The 24,483-nt window shown below is 41.4% G+C and overlaps 1 protein-coding gene across 3 annotated transcripts in view; it reads right to left on the reverse strand.

Annotated features, from left to right (window-relative positions):
- Positions 1-2,720: 2,720 nt before the first annotated feature.
- LOC115473772 (UDP-glucuronosyltransferase 1-9-like) overlaps positions 2,721-24,483 on the reverse strand; it is a 423,701-nt gene continuing 401,938 nt past the window's right edge. For all 3 annotated transcript variants that reach the window (XM_030208865.1, XM_030208866.1, XM_030208864.1), the window contains exon 5: positions 2,721-3,387. In XM_030208865.1, coding sequence (XP_030064725.1) covers positions 3,108-3,387 — 280 coding nt within the window. In that variant the 3' untranslated portion in view covers positions 2,721-3,107. The remainder of the gene's footprint in view (positions 3,388-24,483) is intronic.

Genomic DNA, 24,483 nt, shown 5'->3' on the forward strand with positions numbered 1-24,483 from the left:
CATAATCGAAAGGGACGCCCAAGTTTTCATGGGGATGTCCTCGCAGGATGGCTCCAGCAAGGGGCGGGGAAACCCATATTATCGAAACAAGATGGGTGTCCATCTTTCATTTCGATAATACGGTCGTGGACGCCCAAATCTTAACATTTAGGTCGACCTTAGAGATGGTCGACATAAATGTTGAAATGGTCAACCTTACAGATGGTCGTCCCTGGTTTTTGGCCATAATTGAAACCGAGGACGCCCATCTCAAAAACGACAAAATCCAACTCATTTGGTCATGGGAGGAGCCAGCATTTGTAGTGCACTGGTCCCCCTGACATGCCAGGACACCAACTGGGCACCCTAGGGGATACTGCAGTGGACTAACTGATGCACTAACTGAACAGAAAAAGCCCTTCCCTTACCAATCCCTTAGCGATTCGGTAAGGAACGGGCATGCAAGAAGGAAATCACATGCAAATGAGCTGCTCGCTGTTAGCTCATTTGCACAAGATTTCCTTCCTAAGGAGGGGAAGCCAGTGCAGAGCAGCCAAGCGTTATGCGTGGCTGCTCCGCGCATGCCAAAGATGGCTTCATACACGCAGACAAGCTGCGTGAATAATAGCCGTCTAAAACCTTTAAAAAACACAAGTCCAGGTGAAAACGTCCAAGTGCTGGTCAGGGACTTCTTTTTTTTTTGAGTATGGGTGAAGGACGTCCAAGTGTTAGGCGCCTTCGCTATGCATCTTTCCCTGCGACGGGCAGTTGAGGATGTCCAAAATGTGGATGTTTCTGTGAGAAGGATGTCCATGCCTTTGCTATGCCTCTGACACCCCTTTATTTATTTGGATTTTGGATCACAAGTAGCAGCTGTGGGATTTAAACCAGTCACCTCTGGATTGTAAGACCAGTGCTCTAACCACTAGGCCACTCCTCCACTCCACTCCCTTGAAATTTGGCCATCCCTGTGAGGGGGAGGGGGCAGTTCAGGATGTCCAAAATGTTTGAAAGAAGGACGTCCATGCCTTCGCTATGCCTCCGCTGACACACACCTCCGCCCCCCCCCCCCCCCCCAGGGACCTGCATGCTGCTACGATGAACCTGAGTATGATATTTGAGGCTGGCAAAAAAAGTTTTTAAAGTTGTTTTTTTCAGGGTGGGAGGGGGTTAGTCACCACTGGGGGAGTCAGGGGAGGTCATCCCCGATTCCCTCTGGTGGTCATCTAGTCAGTTTGGGCACCTTTTTGAGGCTTGGTTGCAAGAAAAAATGGACCAAGTAAAGTCGCCCAAGTGCTTGTCAGGGACGCCCTTCTTTTTTCTATTATCACTCGAGGTCGCCCATGTGTTAGGCACGCCCCAGTCCAGCCTTCGCTACGCTTCCAACATGCCCCTGGGAACTTTGGTCATCCCCGCGACGGGAAGCAGTTGGGGACGCCCAAAATCAGCTTCCGATTATGCTGATTTGGGCAACCCTGAGAGAAGTACGCCCATCTCCCGATTTGTGTCGAAAGATGGGCGCCCTTTTCTTTTGAAAATAAGCCTGATGGTGTGTCACTGTTCCCCCCAACACAGCCAAATCTGTCCACCAGCTGTACTTCCCACAGAGGGAACCTTGACTTTCAGGTTCCTGGGGGAGAAGAGGGTAACCCCACCTGCTAACACTTCTTTCCCCAGGTGGAGGCACTGTGCACCAAGTGAGTGAGTGAGGGTCCGACAGAGTCTGCCCTTCATGGGGGCTCCAGCCCATTCAGACCCTGGACCCAGAAGCACCCAGGTAAAGAGGCGTTACAGGTACATAATAAATGTAAACCGTTTTTGGATATACCACAGAAAGGCAGTATGTCATCCATGACCCTTTATATGAACACTGCTTTTCTCTGCTATTTCTTGCTGGGTCTAATGGTAGCACTATAGTATCTGCAGGTTTCGTTGACCTCAGCTGGCAGGAGCATAGGGTAGATTTAGGTTTAAGACATGTTTTTTTAATGACTCATAATTTAAGAAAATAAACCTTCAGCTCCAATTGTCTATGGGTTTAAGACATGGCAGCTTACATAAGAACATAAGAGTAGCCATACTGGGTCAGACCAATGGTCCATCTAGCCCAGTATCCTGTTTTCCAAAAAGTGGCCAAGCCAGGTCACAAGTACCTGGCAGAAACTCAAATTGTGGCAACACTCCATAGTACAAATCCCAGGTTTTTTTTGTGTTTTGCATATGTTACATGAGGTGAGTGATTCTGTTAAGCATGTAATTTCAGTGTAGGAATCTGTAGTTATCTGGCTTATCTGTTGTCCTAGTAAGAGATATTCTGGTATTCTAGGTTCTGATGTAATATTTTCAGTGCAGCCTCTTCATAGTTTGAGCTGGTGCTGGCTTTTAAGGTGTTATGTAATAAGCAACTTAAGGAATATACTTTAGATGGCATCTAATTTAAAATTATATTCTTTTATAATTTTTATGGTGGAACATTGCCTGGAGAGGTCCTGCATCCCACTCTGGTGTCCCAGATTTGCAAACCAAAAATCTGGTAAGCTTAAAGGACTGCTTTGTAACTCTCTGGTCACCTATCCATCTCTCCATATTTCTCACCCCATCCATCCCTACCGTTCCTCTTAAGAGTGTCATTGGAATGCTTTTATGTTTCACTTATATATTCTGATATTTGTTATCATTTGCTCATTTCTGATCTGATGAAGAAGGTATTGCCGTCAAAAGCTAATAAAAAATATAGTAAATAGAGCAAAAGGGAAAACATAGTTTAATCAATGAGCTAAGCATGCTGTGAGAATCCCTGGAAAGCATATTTTTGAGATACATAATTTTGTTCCACTAGGACTATATTTTATACAATTCAGAAATGGAAATAAAACATTCAGGGGTCAATATTTAAAACTATTTAACCAGGCAGGAGAGGCTTGTCTCTGTGTTAAGAATCTATCCGACTGTAATACATTAATTACATTTATAGAACAGGCAGGAAAGTTTATAGCTGCTATACAGTGTAGTCTTATGTCCATCACTGTTGTTAGACCTTCCATTAATTATTTTCTACAGAGTGGTGTACTTGCTGCACAGGGTTAAGGATTTGAGAGTCACAACACTATGACAACTCCTACTCAACTTTACATTTTTTTAAATCTCCCTTTCAGAGTACAGCATTTCCTGCAACAAAAGGAGCAACATTTCAGGATGACAAAGAGCCCACTCGGCAGGATGACCAGCAAGAAGGCAACAACATCCAGGGAGTGGTACTGGAACCAATCAAGGTTGGGTGCAGCAGGTCGCAGGTGTGAGGCCCCTTTATGCCTCATCACAAACTCTACCCAGTAGACTGCAAGGTCAAGAGGGTGGATGGGTTTATCCAGGTGCAGAGCTGAGAGGCGCTTAATGTTCTTCTTATACCTAACAAACATAACACACAAGAAGAGAATAAAATCAGTCTATGGGACATTCACATTTAATTTTTTTTTAGCAATTTAGGATAGCATATTGGCAAAACTAATATGTAGTATCAAAGACCAAAACTTAGAGCTTAGAGAACTTCTTCTCTTAATTTTTAATTCCAGTTCTGTCACTGATTCTGTATAATTAGCTCAGTTTCTCTGAGGACAAGCAGGATGGAAAGTGGGGAAAAATACTCCAGCTTAGTGTCAAAACAAATTTTGAGCCACTTCACTGTACAAGCATGCAATTTCCTGCCTGCCACTCTTGCACAGGACTCTCAGTCTTTCTCTTTCCATGGAGCCAGTAGATCACATATCCCCCAAGCTTGTCAATGCATGCATTTTTTCTTGTAAAACTCAAATTTTGTAATTATTTTTTACTTATTCTGTCATTGTCCTGTCCTGTCCTGAGTTCCCTTGCTATTGATCCTAAAGTGACTGATTGGGTTAAAAACTGGTTGAGAGGAAGGTGACAAAGGGTAGTCGTAAATGGAGTTCACTCTGAGGAAAGATGGGGGTGCTGCAAAGTACATAAGTAAATAAGTATTGCCATACTGGGAAAAACCAAAGGTCCATTGAGCCCAGCATCCTGTTTCCAACAGTGGCCAATCCAGGTCACAAATACCCGGCAAGATCCCAAAAATGTACAAAACATTTTATACTGCTTATCCCAGAAATAGTGGATTTTCCCCAAGTCCATTTAATAATGGTCTATGGACTTTTCCTTTAGGAAGGCTTCCAAGCCTTTTTAAAACTCCGCTAAGATAACCGCCTTTACCACATTCTCTGGCAACGAATTCCAGAGTTTAATTACACGTTGAGTGAAGAAAGATTTTCTCCGATTCGTTTTAAATTTACTACATTGTAGCTTCATTGCATGCCCCCTAGTCCTAGTATTTTTGGAAAGCGTGAACAGACGCTTCACATCTACCCGTTCAACTCCACTCATTATTTTATAGACCTCTATCATATCTCCCCTCAGCCGCCTATTCTCCAAGCTGAAGAGCCCTAGCCACTTTAGCCTTTCCTCATAGGGAAGTCGTCCCATCCCCTTTATCATTTTCGTCACCTTTCTCTGCACCTTTTCTAATTGCACTATATCTTTTTTGAGATGTGGCGACCAGAATTGAACACAATATTCGAGGTGCAGTCACACCGTGGAGTGATACAAAGGCATTATAACATCCTCATTTTTGTTTTCCATTCCTTTCCTAATAATACCTAACATTCTATTTACTTTCTTAGCCGCAGCAGCACACTGAGCAGAAGGTTTCAACGTATCATCAACGACGACACCTAGATCCCTTTCTTGGTCCGTGACTTCTAACATGGAACCTTGCATGACATAGCTATAATTCGGGTTCCTCTTTCCCACATGCATCACCTTGCACTTGCTCACATTAAATGTCATCTGCCATTTAGACGCCCAGTCTCCCAGTCTCGTAAGGTCCTCTTGTAATTTTTCACAATCCTCCTGCGATTTAACGACTTTGAATAACTTTGTGTCATCAGCAAATGTAATTACCTCACTAGTTACTCTCATCTCTAGGTCATTTATAAATATGTTAAAAAGCAGCGGTCCCAGCACAGACCCCTGGGGAACCCCACTAACTACCCTTCTCCATTAAGAATACTGACCATTTAACCCTACTCTCTGTTTTCTATCATTTAACCAGTTTTTAATCCACAATAGAACACTACCTCCTATCCCATGACTCTCCAATTTCCTCTGGAGTCTTTCATGAGGTATTTTGTCAAACGCCTTCTGAAAATCCAGATACACAATATCAACCGGCTCCCCTTTATCCAAGTTTGTTTACCCCTTCAAAGAAATGTAGTAGATTGGTGAGGCAAGATTTCCCTTCACTAAAGCCATGTTGACTTTGTCTCATTAATCCATGCTTTTGAATATGCTCTGTAATTTTGTTCTTAATAATAGTCTTTACCAGATTGGTTCTTGGCCTGGTTCTCTTTGTTTTTGTAAGCAATATTTCAGAAGGGTATGTGACAAGGTTTGCTTTTTTGCAGATGATACAAAAATATGCAATAGGGTAGATGGTGTGGATAACATATGCGGATGGATCTAGTAAAGCTTGAACAATGGTCCAGGATTTTGTAGCTAAGATTTAGTGCTAAAACCCGAGAGGTAAAATATAGAGGTGAAGTACTTCTGTGCACATAAGAATGAGACTTGGGGGTAATCGTATCTGATGATCAAAAGGTGGTCTGATAGTTGGAAATGGCGATGGCGAAATCCAAAAGGATGCTTAAGTGCATTGGGAGAGGAATGCCCAACAGGAAAAAAAAGTGACTTATACAAAGTCTCTGGTGAGACCCCATTTAGAGCATGGTGTACAATTCTGGAGACTGCACCTTCAAAACAAGATAGAACGGTTCAGAGGATGGTTATTAAAATAGTCAGTGATCTTCATTATAAAGGGCTAGATTCTATATACGTTTGGGAAGCTTGCCAGGTGCCCTTGGCCTGGATTGGCCGCTGTCGTGGATAGGATGCTGGGCTCGATGGACCCTTGGTCTTTTCCCAGTGTGGCATTACTTATGTACTTATATATGGTGACTAAAATCTAGGCGTGTCCAATTTACGGGCCTAGCAGTATTCTTAAAGCCATGTCTACATTCAGACGCAGTTTATAGAATAGTGCATAGGCCAGGTGGACACGCCTAGATTTAGGTGCAGCCATTTATGCCAGTGAAAAGCTAGTGTAAATGCCTGCGCCTAAATCTAGGCGCACTCCCCTGAACTCTATAACCACGCATGTAGATTTGATTGATGGCTGCATTGTTGCATCCCCTTTTTGGTTACATGCACTTGAATTTACATATGCCTCTTTTTAGAATATGCCTAAAAGATGTGCACATAAATTCCAATTACTGTTGATAATTGGTCATCGGCCAATTATCTAATAGGCTCATTAACTAATAGAGTAGTGTGTGTAAATTGGCCGTATTCACAATTTAACATGCACTACTCAGCATGCCACATATAGAATCTGGGGGAAAATGTGTGGGGACAGACTTAAAAATCTCAATAGTATGTATACTTTGGAAGAAAGGCAGAAAAGGGGAGATATACTGAATCCCTTGTAAATGTTACTGCATGCCACTCCTTGAAGGTCATGTTACAGCTCATAATGTCAGAGCTATGGAGGGGGATAATCGAACAGGGACGGCCCTGTAAAGGGGCGGGGCAACCCATATTATAGAAACAAGATGGACGTCCATCTTTCGTTTCGATAATACAGTCGGGGACGCCCAAATCATGAAATTTAGGCCTACCTTAGAGATGGTTATCCCCGGTTTTCGGCAATAATGGAAAGCGAGGATGCCCATCTCAGAAATGACAAAATCCAAGCCATTTGGTCATGGGAGGAGCCAGCATTTGTAGTGCACTGGTCCCACTAACTGAATGGAAAAAGCCCTTCCCTTACTGATCCGGAAAGAAACTGGCATGCATGAAGGAAATTGCATGCAAATGAGCTGTTCACTGTTAGCTCATTTGCACATGATTTCCTTCCTGAGGACATCCAAAATGTGGATGTTTGTGAGAAGGACATCCATGCCTCCTATGCCTCTGATACCCGCTTTATTTGTTTGGATTTTGGATCACAAATAGCAGCAGTGGGATATGAACTGGCCACCTCTAGATTGCAAGATCAGTGCTCTAACCACTAGGCCACTGTGCCACTCCTCCACTCTATTCCACTCCCTTGAAATTTGGCCATCCCTGTGGGGGGCAGTTGAGGACGTCCAAAATATTTGAAAGAAGGACATCCATGCCTTCGTTATGCCTCTGCTGACACACACATACCTCCCCCCCAGGGACCTGCATACTGCCCCCCCCCCCACACACAGGGATGGCCAAATTTCAAGGGAGTGGAGTGGCAGAATGGCAGAGTGGCCTAATGGTTAGAGCACTTGTCTTATAATCCAGAGGTGTCCAGTTCAAATCCCACAGCTGCTACTTGTGATCCAAAATCCAAATAAATAAAAAGGGTGTCAGAGGCATAGCAAAGGCAGGGATGTCCTTCTCACAGAAACATCCACATTTTGGACATCCACAACTGCCGATGGAGGCATAGCAAAGGACATACTCTATGTTTAAATCATTTTTATTTGGATCATAGCAACAACAAAATCCACCGCATGTGTTTACAGGTTTGTTCAAATACAACTTCAATTCTGAACAAGCTCACATACCTTGGGTTATTTGTTTTATTCCCAAACCTCCCTCCCTTTTCTCCTATTCAATGTTTCGTCAACTGAGACAACATAACAATCAACAAGTAATAACAGTTCACAATTTTCCTGTCTCTAGTCCTAAATCTTCATACCTTCCCACCCCCCGCCCTTCCCGCCCCAGCCCAACTTCTTCTCTCCTCTCCTACCATGTAAATGGTTTCAAAAGTTTAACAGATAACTACGTGCTGCTGGTGTCATAGTGTCCCAAAAGGGATGCCATTTCTGTTGAAATTTTTTTCCAATCTCTGAGTCAAAGTCTTTGACGGCCATTCGTTCTATCCGCAACAAGGATATCATACGGGTCCGCCACTGTTGCCATGTAGGATATTGATATGACATCCATTCAGATAATATTGTCTGCTTGCCAACAATTATTGCCCGCAATACAAATGCTGTATATCCTTTTCTGGGCCTTGTCCCCAGCTTAGGTTGTCCAAAGAGCAAAGAAAACTCATAGTGCCACCGCTGACCCCATATCCTGTTCACATTAAGTATGATTTGTTTCCAAAACTTCTGGATACCCACACAGGACCAGTACATGTGGCCCAAAGTTGCTCCATCCGCGCCACACTTTGGACATTCTCCCCAGGGTGACAACCCCATATAAAATGCTCTCTTCGGTGGGATGTGCAGACGTAAAGCCATCTTATATTGTAACTCCCAGTGTACCGCTAAGTTTGTGACTCGTCGTATCTGCAGGCGGGATTATCACATATAGCTAGGTAAGGTGTTATTTTTGTCGAAAAATGATGCAAACGGCACACCCACCCCCACACCGCTTTTGCAGTGTTCATAATTCCAGAATATTTCAGGGTATTTGGCATGGGTGCACCAGTGCTATGCAAATAATAACTAAAATGAATTTCCGGGATTAAGCCCAGCTCCATGGATGTATTAGTGTAGTCACTTGTATACCTATACCAGTCATTTATTTGCCTCATGCCACTAGCAATATTCAAAAATCGTATATTTAGAAGTCCCAGCCCCCCATATTCCACTGGTATACTTAAAGATGAAATTGGGAGGCGAGCTTTTTTACCTTTCCAAAGGAACTTTTGTAAATGCTGATTCAAAAGCCGCTCATCCCTCCCTCTCAAATATAATGGGACTGTTTGGAATATATATATCCATCGCGGGGCAACGATCATATTAAACAGCGCAATCCTCCCCAGTAAAGACACAGGGAGTGCGCTCCAAGCCTGTAACTTCAGTTTAGTTTCGCTAAGCAGCTTTTGCAGGTTAAGTTCGTATAATTGGGTAAGGTCTGCAGGGATGCGCACTCCTAAATATTTAATGAAATTCTTTTCCCATATGAGGGGGAATTTATTTTTCCATCCCTGGCGTTCTCCCTGTACCACCTCCAGAGCATACGACTTAGATAAATTTAACTTAAAGCCCGAAATCCCGCCAAATTTCTCTATTTCTTTTAACAACGCTTCCATGGAGCTAGGCAGATCCGTTATTGTTAACAGTAGGTCGTCAGCAAAGGCCAATACCTTTACAGTCTGGCCCGCCACCGACACCCCTGCGATACTTCCGTGGCTCATTAATGTACGCAACAATGGTTCCAAGAATATCACAAATAAGGCTGGGGAGAGGGGACATCCCTGCCTAGTTCCCCTCGTGATCTCAAACTCTTTCTCCCTTATCCCATTTACAAGCACACTTGCCCCTGGTCTACTGTAAAGCGTTTTAACTGCTTGTACGAACCAACCTTTTATCCCCATCACATTCATAGTTTGAAATAAGTATCCCCACCCCACCCTATCGAACGCCTTTTCGGCATCCATACTCACGACTACTGATGGTTCCCTCCTATCTTGGCAACTCGACATTGCCAACAACAAGCGTCGGACATTATGTGTTGCCTGCCTATTTCGCACAAATCCAACTTGCTCTGTATTAATCAATTTTGGTAAATACTCTGCTAATCTTTTTGCAAGTATCCCTGCCAGCAGTTTCGTATCAACATTTATTAATGATATTGGTCTAAAGTCCTCAGCTCTATTCAGTGGCTTTCCTGGCTTAGGTATCAACGTGATTAAAGCCGAGTTTGCATATGCCGGAAATACCCCTTTCTCTATCACCTCTTCATAATATTCCAGCAATGCTACTTGTGCCTCCTGGGGCAATGTTTTATAATATTCCCCTGTGTAGCCATCAGGGCCTGGTGCGGAGCGCTGCTTTAATCCCTTGATTGCCTGTTGTAGCTCAATTAAGTTCAGTGGGGTATTAAGGGCGGCCACTTCTTCGGGTGACAGTGTTGAGAGACCCGCCTTTGTTAGGTAATCTTGTACCAAGCTGTCATTTGGAGGTGCCTCAGACGAGTAGAGTGAGGCATAGTATCTGGTAAAAATTTGCCCTATTTCTTTTTGTTTTACTGTAAGTCTGCCTCCCTCATCCCGTAGAGCAGCCACCACCCGGGGTCCCCCCCAGTTCTTTATTACCCTAGTCAACAGGCGCCCTGTCCTATTCCCAAAACGCTGCAGCTTGTATTTATAATATATCGCTGATCTAGTCTCATTTTCATGAAGTAAGGTGTTCAAAGTAGTCTGCACCACTTTCAAGTTCTCTAAGTTATGTGGTGTGGGTCTGTGCATATGGGTACTCTTAGCTTTAGTCAGTTGCTTCTCCAACTGCAGTATGGTTGCAGCTCGGCGCTTCTTTCTTAAATTACAATAAGCAATGATATCCCCTCTAAGGACTGCCTTTGATGCAGACCAGTACAAAGTCGGGTCTGCCAGTGCATGTGCCCCATTGTGAATTGCATATTCTTCCCATCTTTTTGCCAGGTATTCCTGAAAGTGGGGTTCGTTATGGAGGTATGCAGGGTATCTCCACCCTGCCCCCCCAACGTTGTCTCCAGGCGCCTCTAATTCTATCCACACCAAGGCATGGTCTGATATCTCCTCCGGCCCTATACAAGCTGCCCTCACCTGGGAAAACATAGACCTCTCTAATAGTATATAGTCTAATCTCGCTAAGGTACCATGAGCCCTGGATCTATGTGTATAGTCTCGCTCACCGGGATGTAACGCCCTCCACACATCTACTAAGTTCAAAGTTTTTACAAACATTGGTAGTTCCCTCGCTCTTTGCCCAGAGTAATGCATGGAAGCCGGATTTGAGGTGTCGTCTGTTGGGTCTAAGATTAAGTTAAAATCCCCAAGAGCTAAAATCTTCTCTATTTTGTGCTGAAGGCACCTGCTCCCCAGATCCCGAAAAAATTCTCGGTCATGCTCATTTGGGCCATATATTCCTACCAGTAAAAATTCCATACCTTGTACCCATACCCGTAGTATAATGGATCTACCCTGCTTCCCTTTCTCCTCCACAGATACCTTACACGCTAGACCTTTTCGAAAAAGTACTGCTACTCCACCCTTCCGCCCCTTAGCAGCCACCGCATAACATTCTCCCACCCACGATCTCTGTAATTTTGCGTGTTCCTCATCACTAAGGCGTGTTTCTTGCAAACAGGCAATATCAGCTCGGTGTCTTTTAAGGGCCGTCAAAATTTTATTCCGCTTTATAGGGGATGTGATACCCCCTACATTCCATGTTATCACTCTAAGTGGCATGTCTGTAAATTACCTCTGATCTTCGGGCTTTGGTCTTATCGTGTGTATTTATAAAACCATTACTTTCTGAGTCTCTACTTATCTCCCTCATAGCTGTTCCATGTGTTGTGTTGTTAACAAGGCCCCAGCAGTTATTATGTATATCGGGCTTCCCCCCTTCCTCCAATTCCCCTCCCCCCTCCCATCCCCTTAACTTCCCAACTATGCAATCACCCATTTCCATCCCCCTAGTCAAGCCAGGTGATGAAACTGTGACCCCAGTAAACACTCGAGACCCCGCACTCCACAAGTTAACAGGTTGTTATACATATTTACTCATACATAACTTACACACCCTATTTCCGCAAGGCGTTCCTCTGGCCTTCAATCAAGTCCAGGTCAAACAGCGTCCAGTACTTTTTGGCATCTGCCACTTTAAGGAATGCTTGCCATTTGTCTTGCACAAAAATTGATAACTGGGCTGGGTATTGCAGTCTAAAACGGATTTTCTTCTGTGCCAAAGATGCACAGATAACATGAAATTGTTTCCGTTTTTCTTGCACAATGGTAGAGTAATCCTGAAATATCAATATATTCCTGTTGTTATGTTTTAAAGTATCTCGTTTGAGTTTAAAGCCTTGGAGTATTTCAATTTTATGGCGGTAGTTTAATATCTTCGCGATGACCACACGTGGCCGGTTTCGATCTTCCATTCTTCGGCCCACGCGGTGCGCCCTTTCTATCACAATTGGGCCCATTGTGTCCGTTAGGGCTAGTTCCTTGGAGAGCCATGTTTCTAACCACGTTTCAAGATTACGCTCAGGTAATGCCTCGTCCAGGCCTACAATACGTATATTATTCCTGCGTGCTCGATTTTCGTGGTCGTCTAATAAGTTCCTCTGCTCCGCTAATTGTTGGCGCAGGCTTGCAATGTCTGGGCCATACGTACGGGAGTCATCCTCAACTGCCGAAACCCTGGTCTCCAGATCGCTCACCTGGATCCCCAACCCATCTAGCGCTGTCTGGTAGGTTTCCAGTTTATTATTCAGCGCTATCCACTTCGGTTCCCAGGCCCTCTCGATCGCTTGTGTTAGTTGCGATAGTTGGGAGTCTGTGAATGAGGGCCCTGGCGCCATTATCTCTTCAGCCATCTTGGCCTCTCCGCTACTCACTTTATTCTTATCTTTCCTCGTGGTTTTTTGCGCCATTTCAGCCAGCGGCGATTTAAGGTATTTTTCCATATAATGAAAACGGATTGCAGAAGCCTAACGTGCGATAATTAAACTTTAGTGGAGTCGGGGTCTCGGAGCCTCGGGAGCGCGTTGCTTCCTAGCTCATGACGTCACCGGAAGTCCAAAGGACATACTCTAAAAAAAGACAAATTAGTGACCACTGGGGAAGTCAGGGGAGGTCATCCCCGATTCCCTCTGGTGGTCATATGGTCAGTTCAGGCACCTTTTTGATGCTTGGTCGTGAAAAAAAATGGACCAAGTAAAGTCGGCCAAATGCTCATCAGGGATACCCTTCTTTTTTCCATTATCAACCGAGGATGCCTCCGTCCAGCCCCTGTCCCGCCCCATCCCGCCTTCTGTACACTGCCAACACGCCCCCTTGAACTTTGGTCATCCCCGCAACAGAAAGCAGTTGAGGACGCCCAAAATCGGCTTTCGATTATGCCGATTTGGGTGACCGTAGGAGAAGGACGCCCATCTCCCAACTTGTGTTGGAAGATGGGTGCCCTTCTCCTTCGAAAATAAGCAGGATGATGGTGTCAATAACCCACTTGAAATCAGCCTCCATGGAGTAAATATGCAGGACTGCAACATGGACATCAGTTCATGCATTCACATTCCACTGCTATTTAGAGAAGAACTCCTGACATGGCAGCAAGTTAATGGTCAAACAGTCTTCCAGGATTTCTTTGGGGATTAGAATACAACTCCATCCCACTAGACCCATTTCTTTTCTGTTCCAGGCTGGCTAAGCTTCCAGGGAAAAAATGAAAAGAAAAGAAAAAGAAAGAAAAGAAACTCTCACAAGGGCTACTTGGCATCAAAAAGTGTTGGTGCCTACCTGTTGTGGAGACTTGTTACTGCTTATTTTTACGTTTTTTTCTGTTCAAGGCAACCTGTAGCTAGGGAGTCTCATGCTGCCCTGCTTTTCCTTGGGAAAAACAAGTTACTTACCTGCTACAGATGTTCTTCATGGACATACTTGTTGTCTATGTCTCCAAGGAGTTGTAATCTACTCATTGCTAAAGAATAAACTGAGGAGTTCCCGTGCAACAATAGTAAGGCAAAGAATGGCGTCTATGCATGGTGAGTCAGCTCAAAAGCTTCTAATAACACTATAGTGCCCATTTTCAAAAGAGAAAATGTCTCAAAAGCAGAAGATTGACATTTTTCTCACAAAAATGTCTAAGTCGTGATTTTTATAATGAAAATTGTAGTTCATTTAAACCACAAAGGGGCATGTTGGAGGCGTGTTTCGGGTGACACTTAGGCATGCCTAAAATCTAAACGCAATTCTGGGTAACCAACAAAAATCGGTTTCAATTTTCAAAATTAGCAAACTATAACAGAAACCCTGATTAGAACTTTAAAGTATTAGAAATATTCTCATTTACTCATGTTGTATAAATAATTACTTTTTGTAAAAAGCTCAATAAAATTATATAAATATTTATTTGTTGTGCTCAGTTTTTTTGGTGTATTGCTGTGGACTAAAAGTCCAAGCAAGCTTTGCAGGGACACCACATTTAGGATGTGCTATGATGTAAATGTGGTGTCCCTGCAAAGCTTGGACTTTTAGTCCACAGCAATACACCAAAAAAACTGAGCACAACAAATAAATATTTATACAATTTTATTGAGCTTTTTACAAAAAGTAATTATTTATACAACATGAGTAAATGAGAATATTTCTAATACTTTAAAGTTCTAATCAGGGTTTCTGTTATAGTTTGCTAATGCCTAAAATCTAGACAGTTTTCAGCAATAATGGAATGGAAAAAAAAGTCCAGGGCAAAAAAGAAGTGTGTTTTTATCTAGACCTGTTTCAGTCACAGCTAAGTTAGAAAAGGCCAACTGACCACTGGAGGGATTAAGGCATGACCCTCTCTTAATCTCCCAGTGGTCACTGACTCCCTTCCACACTCCAAAAGATGTGACAGTGACCGTAGATACCAGGCTGTATGACAGCTCCAGATATTATGGCCATTCCTAAGAAAGCAGCAAGTAAGTGGCCAGTGCAGTGGATGGTGAACAACAAAACACAGGTTCAATTCCCACTTTAACTCTTTCCACTTTTAACTCTAATTTCAGTACAAATATGCAAGGGGAGATCAGCAAACGCAAGAAAATCCTACTACTACAATTGGACAAGTCAGTGCCTTTGACATGGTTAATCACCAGATCCTGATAAGACTAATGGACAAAATCGGTATCGATGGAGAAGTACTAAAATGGTTTAAGGGATTCTTGACATCCAATTCTTACCAAGTCATGATGGGCAACTCTTCCTCCCCTCCCCCCCCCACATGGACAGCTGAGTGCAGAGTCCCGCAAGGATCACCAATATCACCCATACTTTTCAACAAAACTATAATCCCACTAGCCAACACACTGGCAAAAAATGACTTCAACCATTTACGCAGATGATGTATCAATCTACATCCCATTTGAAAAGGACACGACAGAAATTGCAATCAGAATAAGCCAAGGAGTGAATATTCTAGAATCCTGGGCAACTGCACTCAAATTAAAACTAAACACAGAGAAAACATAATTCTTAATCCTCACACCCACCTACTGCAAGGACACCTTCTCCAACATCACTCTAAATGGGTTCACCCACCCGATATCAGACTGCCTAAAAGTCCTAGAGATCACATTAGGCCAAAGCCTATCCTTCGAACAATAGACAATGAATGTAGTAATAAAAATGTTCCAAACAATGTGGAAACTAAGGTTCATTAGAAGATGCTTTCCAAAAAAGGGTTTCCGAATGCTAGTGCAAACACTAACGTTAGCATTCCTAGACTACTGCAATGGAATCTACACTGGATGCAAAGACCAGGTCTTGAGAAAGTTACAAATGGCGCAAAACACCACCACACGGCTGATTCACAGAAAATCTCACTTCAACAGAACCACTCCACTACTACAAGCCTTATACTGGCTCCCCGTCAAGGCAAGAATAACTTCAAACTCTGTAAACTAGCCTACAGAATTATATTCAGACTTGTTCCTCGCTACATGGTAGACCTATTAACTCTACCAATATTCAACATCAGCAGGGAATCAAGAAACTGCCTCACACTCCACTTCCCCAATTGCAAGGGACTGTGATACATATTGATTTACTAGTTGAGCGTCACATATCTTTGCACATAGAACTGGAATGCACTCCAAAAACCTTAAGAAACATAAACAACTACTTGCTCTTCCTCAATCAACTCAAAACAATTCAAAAAAGTTCTTCTATGAAGACTAAGGGGATCACTAAGCTAAACATGTCAATTAGAAAGTTCTTTGTTAATTTGATCTTCACCTCTAATTTGTACTTAATCTTTCTTTCTATGGACAGTGTAGATAATAAACACAGTTACGCACCCTGGAGTAGAGTCAAAGGGCAAAGACCATAAATCGTAAGGCCCAGGAACTTATGATCTGATATGATATCCTTACGGGCAAAACAGGCCTGGGAAACGAGGAAGCATAAACAAATATGGGGATGTGGTTTAGCAGGTGAGAAAAAACAGATGACTTTGAAAGAAGGCAGGATGATCCTGGGTAAGTGTAATGGAAGATGTAAAGGATTGCTTTTCAACCCTGCTTTGTCCGATAATACACTTTGAAATCTTCTGTCTTTGACTTAAAGTAACTTTCCTTGTAAATACAAAAATAAGTTGGAATGCAGAAGATAAGACACAGCTCTAATTTATTTGGAATGTGAAGAGGAGGATGGCGCTTGCTTTCGAAGTTCAGACTGGCCACCTGGACTTGGAAAATATGTGACCACGTTCCCACAGTATGGCTTGTTTACCTAAACAGAGAAGCATTCTGTAATTTTCCTTAGCTCTGAATATGAGTTCTAAGCCTTATAAAAAGGAGTTTTGAGGCTCATCTGTGGGTAGACGTATCGCACAGAGGACTTGTTCCTGGTCATAAGGAGACTTTGGACTTTCACTGCAATGGGCCTCCCAGCTGATGAGATAAAGGCCTGAAATTCCTGACCAGTGATGTTGTATGTATAATATGTATATATCTGTCTTATAGCTTTCTTTTAGTTAGATGATTTAATCATTATATATATATATATATATATATATATATATATATATATATATATATATATATATCTTAATCATTGTAGATTTTAGCACCTCTAATAAAAGGTCTCATTTACCTAATACGAATCCAAAAGAATCCACGGTAATTATTGAGTAGTCTGTGTTAGTGAGACAGGCTGTAAATCCATAGCAGTACAGTAAGATAGCTTGTTGAGGTATTGTAAATCATTGTTAAACACAAGTGTATAAAAATAGCTCTTTTAGTCCAGTATGTTGGAGCGATAGATACAGCTAGCATATTTATGCAGTAGTTCTATCCTCCCATGAGAAAATTAATTGTATCACTACTTGGTAAGTGAATAAAATTACCTTTCTCATAGATGCGGCCTTGGTGTTTCCAGTTTATTATTCAGCGCTATCCACTTCGGTTCCCAGGCCCTCTCGATCGCTTGTGTTAGTTGCGATAGTTGGGAGTCTGTGAATGAGGGCCCTGGCGCCATTATCTCTTCAGCCATCTTGGCCTCTCCGCTACTCACTTTATTCTTATCTTTCCTCGTGGTTTTTTGCGCCATTTCAGCCAGCGGCGATTTAAGGTATTTTTCCATATAATGAAAACGGATTGCAGAAGCCTAACGTGCGATAATTAAACTTTAGTGGAGTCGGGGTCTCGGAGCCTCGGGAGCGCGTTGCTTCCTAGCTCATGACGTCACCGGAAGTCCAAAGGACATACTCTAAAAAAAGACAAATTAGTGACCACTGGGGAAGTCAGGGGAGGTCATCCCCGATTCCCTCTGGTCATATGGTCAGTTCAGGCACCTTTTTGATGCTTGGTCGTGAAAAAAAATGGACCAAGTAAAGTCGGCCAAATGCTCATCAGGGATACCCTTCTTTTTTCCATTATCAACCGAGGATGCCTCCGTCCAGCCCCTGTCCCGCCCCATCCCGCCTTCTGTACACTGCCAACACGCCCCCTTGAACTTTGGTCATCCCCGCAACAGAAAGCAGTTGAGGACGCCCAAAATCGGCTTTCGATTATGCCGATTTGGGTGACCGTAGGAGAAGGACGCCCATCTCCCAACTTGTGTTGGAAGATGGGTGCCCTTCTCCTTCGAAAATAAGCAGGATGATGGTGTCAATAACCCACTTGAAATCAGCCTCCATGGAGTAAATATGCAGGACTGCAACATGGACATCAGTTCATGCATTCACATTCCACTGCTATTTAGAGAAGAACTCCTGACATGGCAGCAAGTTAATGGTCAAACAGTCTTCCAGGATTTCTTTGGGGATTAGAATACAACTCCATCCCACTAGACCCATTTCTTTTCTGTTCCAGGCTGGCTAAGCTTCCAGGGAAAAAATGAAAAGAAAAGAAAAAGAAAGAAAAGAAACTCTCACAAGGGCTACTTGGCATCAAAAAGTGTTGGTGCCTACCTGTTGTGGAGACTTGTTACTGCTTATTTTTACGTTTTTTTCTGTTCAAGGCAACCTGTAGCTAGGGAGTCTCATGCTGCCCTGCTTTTCCTTGGGAAAAACAAGTTACTTACCTGCTACAGATGTTCTTCATGGACATACTTGTTGTCTATGTCTCCAAGGAGTTGTAATCTACTCATTGCTAAAGAATAAACTGAGGAGTTCCCGTGCAACAATAGTAAGGCAAAGAATGGCGTCTATGCATGGTGAGTCAGCTCAAAAGCTTCTAATAACACTATAGTGCCCATTTTCAAAAGAGAAAATGTCTCAAAAGCAGAAGATTGACATTTTTCTCACAAAAATGTCTAAGTCGTGATTTTTATAATGAAAATTGTAGTTCATTTAAACCACAAAGGGGCATGTTGGAGGCGTGTTTCGGGTGACACTTAGGCATGCCTAAAATCTAAACGCAATTCTGGGTAACCAACAAAAATCGGTTTCAATTTTCAAAATTAGCAAACTATAACAGAAACCCTGATTAGAACTTTAAAGTATTAGAAATATTCTCATTTACTCATGTTGTATAAATAATTACTTTTTGTAAAAAGCTCAATAAAATTATATAAATATTTATTTGTTGTGCTCAGTTTTTTTGGTGTATTGCTGTGGACTAAAAGTCCAAGCAAGCTTTGCAGGGACACCACATTTAGGATGTGCTATGATGTAAATGTGGTGTCCCTGCAAAGCTTGGACTTTTAGTCCACAGCAATACACCAAAAAAACTGAGCACAACAAATAAATATTTATACAATTTTATTGAGCTTTTTACAAAAAGTAATTATTTATACAACATGAGTAAATGAGAATATTTCTAATACTTTAAAGTTCTAATCAGGGTTTCTGTTATAGTTTGCTAATGCCTAAAATCTAGACAGTTTTCAGCAATAATGGAATGGAAAAAAAAGTCCAGGGCAAAAAAGAAGTGTGTTTTTATCTAGACCTGTTTCAGTCACAGCTAAGTTAGAAAAGGCCAACTGACCACTGGAGGGATTAAGGCATGACCCTCTCTTAATCTCCCAGTGGTCACTGACTCCCTTCCACACTCCAAAAGATGTGACAGTGACCGTAGATACCAGGCTGTATGACAGCTCCAGATATTATGGCCATTCCTAAGAAAGCAGCAAGTAAGTGGCCAGTGCAGTGGATGGTGAACAACAAAACACAGGTTCAATTCCCACTTTAACTCTTTCCACTTTTAACTCTAATTTCAGTACAAATATGCAAGGGGAGATCAGCAAACGCAAGAAAATCCTACTACTACAATTGGACAAGTCAGTGCCTTTGACATGGTTAATCACCAGATCCTGATAAGACTAATGGACAAAATCGGTATCGATGGAGAAGTACTAAAATGGTTTAAGGGATTCTTGACATCCAATTCTTACCAAGTCATGATGGGCAACTCTTCCTCCCCTCCCCCCCCCCACATGGACAGCTGAGTGCAGAGTCCCGCAAGGATCACCAATATCACCCATACTTTTCAACAAAACTATAATCCCACTAGCCAACACACTGGCAAAAAATGACTTCAACCATTTACGCAGATGATGTATCAATCTACATCCCATTTGAAAAGGACACGACAGAAATTGCAATCAGAATAAGCCAAGGAGTGAATATTCTAGAATCCTGGGCAACTGCACTCAAATTAAAACTAAACACAGAGAAAACATAATTCTTAATCCTCACACCCACCTACTGCAAGGACACCTTCTCCAACATCACTCTAAATGGGTTCACCCACCCGATATCAGACTGCCTAAAAGTCCTAGAGATCACATTAGGCCAAAGCCTATCCTTCGAACAATAGACAATGAATGTAGTAATAAAAATGTTCCAAACAATGTGGAAACTAAGGTTCATTAGAAGATGCTTTCCAAAAAAGGGTTTCCGAATGCTAGTGCAAACACTAACGTTAGCATTCCTAGACTACTGCAATGGAATCTACACTGGATGCAAAGACCAGGTCTTGAGAAAGTTACAAATGGCGCAAAACACCACCACACGGCTGATTCACAGAAAATCTCACTTCAACAGAACCACTCCACTACTACAAGCCTTATACTGGCTCCCCGTCAAGGCAAGAATAACTTCAAACTCTGTAAACTAGCCTACAGAATTATATTCAGACTTGTTCCTCGCTACATGGTAGACCTATTAACTCTACCAATATTCAACATCAGCAGGGAATCAAGAAACTGCCTCACACTCCACTTCCCCAATTGCAAGGGACTGTGATACATATTGATTTACTAGTTGAGCGTCACATATCTTTGCACATAGAACTGGAATGCACTCCAAAAAACCTTAAGAAACATAAACAACTACTTGCTCTTCCTCAATCAACTCAAAACAATTCAAAAAAGTTCTTCTATGAAGACTAAGGGGATCACTAAGCTAAACATGTCAATTAGAAAGTTCCTTTGTTAATTTGATCTTCACCTCTAATTTGTACTTAATCTTTCTTTCTATGGACAGTGTAGATAATAAACACAGTTACGCACCCTGGAGTAGAGTCAAAGGGCAAAGACCATAAATCGTAAGGCCCAGGAACTTATGATCTGATATGATATCCTTACGGGCAAAACAGGCCTGGGAAACGAGGAAGCATAAACAAATATGGGGATGTGGTTTAGCAGGTGAGAAAAAACAGATGACTTTGAAAGAAGGCAGGATGATCCTGGGTAAGTGTAATGGAAGATGTAAAGGATTGCTTTTCAACCCTGCTTTGTCCGATAATACACTTTGAAATCTTCTGTCTTTGACTTAAAGTAACTTTCCTTGTAAATACAAAAATAAGTTGGAATGCAGAAGATAAGACACAGCTCTAATTTATTTGGAATGTGAAGAGGAGGATGGCGCTTGCTTTCGAAGTTCAGACTGGCCACCTGGACTTGGAAAATATGTGACCACGTTCCCACAGTATGGCTTGTTTACCTAAACAGAGAAGCATTCTGTAATTTTCCTTAGCTCTGAATATGAGTTCTAAGCCTTATAAAAAGGAGTTTTGAGGCTCATCTGTGGGTAGACGTATCGCACAGAGGACTTGTTCCTGGTCATAAGGAGACTTTGGACTTTCACTGCAATGGGCCTCCCAGCTGATGAGATAAAGGCCTGAAATTCCTGACCAGTGATGTTGTATGTATAATATGTATATATCTGTCTTATAGCTTTCTTTTAGTTAGATGATTTAATCATTATATATATATATATATATATATATATATATATATATATATATATATATATATATCTTAATCATTGTAGATTTTAGCACCTCTAATAAAAGGTCTCATTTACCTAATACGAATCCAAAAGAATCCACGGTAATTATTGAGTAGTCTGTGTTAGTGAGACAGGCTGTAAATCCATAGCAGTACAGTAAGATAGCTTGTTGAGGTATTGTAAATCATTGTTAAACACAAGTGTATAAAAATAGCTCTTTTAGTCCAGTATGTTGGAGCGATAGATACAGCTAGCATATTTATGCAGTAGTTCTATCCTCCCATGAGAAAATTAATTGTATCACTACTTGGTAAGTGAATAAAATTACCTTTCTCATAGATGCGGCCTTGGTCTTTTTTCTCTGCAAATTGTGGGCATTGTAGAAGTGGTAAAAAAACCTAAACATTTACAGGGTTTAATTCATTGGTGACTTCACCGTTGATTAGAGGGGAGCTTTATGGTGCTTGGATTCAAGCTGCAGGAATCCCGACACGCCGACTGTGTTGTTTAACATGAGATTGGTAAGTGACATCTTTAAATTATTTCCTGTTATTATTGCTAGGTCCTAGGTCTGAACTTTGCACATAGGTAGGAGTATTTAAAATAGCATTGCTAGGTCCTATGTCACTTTTGTCTGACTAGGTGTTTTAAAATAGCATTGCTAGGTCCTACGTCACTATTGTCTGACTAGGTGTTTTAAAATAGCAGAAACCTCTGGTAGGTCCTAGGGTCTGGTCCGCCTTAGGTGTGAGTAAAATACCGGGTTTAGAAAACAAGTCCTAGTAGGTCCTAAGTCTCGTTTGTCAGAAAAGGTGTTTTAAAATATTGGGTTTTTAATATAATGGCTAAGCTAATTAAATATTTTCCTTTAGAGAAAAAAGAACTTACTAAATTAAATCAAAAATGGTTTAAGTGGAACCATCAGCAAACTAATTTTTGCTGGACACCAAATGGTTTATTTGTGGGATCCCTCTTGAAACAATTAATTGCTTACAATCAGAAACAGAATAAGGGAAAAATCCCGACTGAAACATTTACAATGGATGTTGGTGCCTGAATCCCAGAGTCTACCTGACTCCTCTAAATTTCCACCACCATCATGTCGATAGGATTACACATGATTGCGCCAATAAAAGAAGCCTGGGCTATCCCTGCAGCTGGTCTGTGGAGACATCGATAGCTCAGAGAAGGGATCCTAATAAAGTTCACTAGCATAAAGCGGTGAGAGGTACAGACGTCGCAGGTATACTTGAAAGTGTGCATGTAAATAAGTTTGAAGCTGGCTGCTGTAAGTATTGCTATGTTTTTTTTAATTTAGATTTTGAGTAATTCTTTATTAGAGAAAGAACTTGTAGCTGATTTGTGGAAGAGGGAGCATGATAGGAAGTCAGTATCTGTGGTTTGCGTGTGTACTGTTCTTCCCTTAAAGGTTCAGGATATTAAATTGTACAATGTAAAATGCCATAAATTGCTAAAGTTTACCTCTTTTTGTCCGGGTTTAAGGAGGGATCTTTCCTGCCCCGTTATCTTGTACTTGTTGAGAGCCTTGGATATTTGTGAGAGGGCTAACAGCTTGTTACAGCCTTTATTACTGTTTGAACTTTGGAATAAAGTGAGAAACAGTGCTTGAGAGTTTAACTTGATAAAAGAGAGTTGTTTTGTGTACTAAAATATTTATTTTTTGGCAGTTGATCTGGGGATAGGAAAGTTATATATTTTTCAACATTCTTTTCCTTGCTTCCTGGATTGTCTGGATTGAAAGCAGCGATCATTTCTTTCTTTTGCTATTCTTCATAAGTATGTGTGGGCGTGAGTGAAGTCCAACTTGTGCTTTCTTTCAGGGAGATATCAGCTGCCTGTATATTTAGCCATGCTCTTTTGTTAATTACCTTTTTTTTAAGTTAATTGACAGAAACTTCACTTTGTTTGAGAGCACTAACTTTTAGCGTTATAAGAGATTCCTGAACTTTATTGTACAGAGACTTTTTCTTTGAAATAAACTGTTTTCTTGTATTGCTTTTTTGCTATTTTCTTTGAGCTGTGCACATTCGTTTTGCTCAAAAGTTATGTCCTGTATTGAACTTTCTCTGGGACAGTGCCCATGTTTCCATTATGATTTTTTTTCTTACTTAAGTCTTTTGGGATTATTTTTATATTTAAATTACATTAAATTTGTTTTCCTTTTCCAGTATGTGGAATATCATTCTTTCCCACTGCTTTGTGTTTCAGGGCCTGATTCACAATGCAGAGGAGGAATGTGATTTATATTTACAATACACTACAGGATTTGTACTTTTTACTGCCATTAATTCTTTTTTTTTAAAACACATTTTTTCTTTTCCTGCTTAGAGGGAATATTTCTGAGAGTATAGATGAAGTGTTTCTTTTGTCTGGAATAAATGGTTTCATGTTTACTTAGCAACATTCCTTTGTAAATAACTTTGTCTTCAGTTCAATGATAAACTGGTTTTCCCAGTCTGGTTGTCTTTGTGTGAGTTTTGAAATCCCACCGTACTGATAAGGATTGGCTTGCCTTTTGTTCTTAGCCTGAAACGGTTATAATTGTGAGTAACACCATGTTTATTTAATGCTTATGCCCCGTACTGAATTCCAGCGGCATGCTCTAATTTACAATCTCTTCATTCTTTGTTTTTCATTTGTTAGTTTGTCGTGGGTAATACAATCAGTACATATAAAAACTTTCTCTTCTGAATACAAATTAGTTGCGTATACACTATAACAAAAGATGTCTTTTTTGCATTCCATATGTTCACTACCTATATTCTGTCTCTTATCAATATTTTTAATGCATTAGTTACAGCTACAGTGCACTATTTTCACATTCAGTACAGAATTTAGGGTCTTTCTTTCTCTTTAGGCATAACCCTTAGAGATTCCTTTTACTTGGAAGATCTTTTTGCCCCATCTTGATATGTGATGTCTTTTGTCTGTTTCATTAGGATTTTTCTTTTTTAACTTTGATTTTTGTTGCATTGCATTCAAAATTTTACCTTAACTGTGAAGGTTCCTAGATTTATCAACACAGGATTTAACACAGTCCTGCTGAACTTTTTGTATTGCTGGCTGTGATTTGTGCAAGGCAACGTTTGTCTACTGAAGTGCTTAACCTGTTTAGTTCATTATTATCTGTGTTACTTTACCTCAAATAAGTGGGATTCCAGAGAAATTAGCCCACAGGCCAAGTGAATTATAAATGACTATTTAGATTAAGAAGTTAAGATAT

This window comes from Microcaecilia unicolor, chromosome 7 (assembly GCF_901765095.1).
Source record: "Microcaecilia unicolor chromosome 7, aMicUni1.1, whole genome shotgun sequence".
NCBI classification, from domain to species: domain Eukaryota; kingdom Metazoa; phylum Chordata; class Amphibia; order Gymnophiona; family Siphonopidae; genus Microcaecilia; species Microcaecilia unicolor.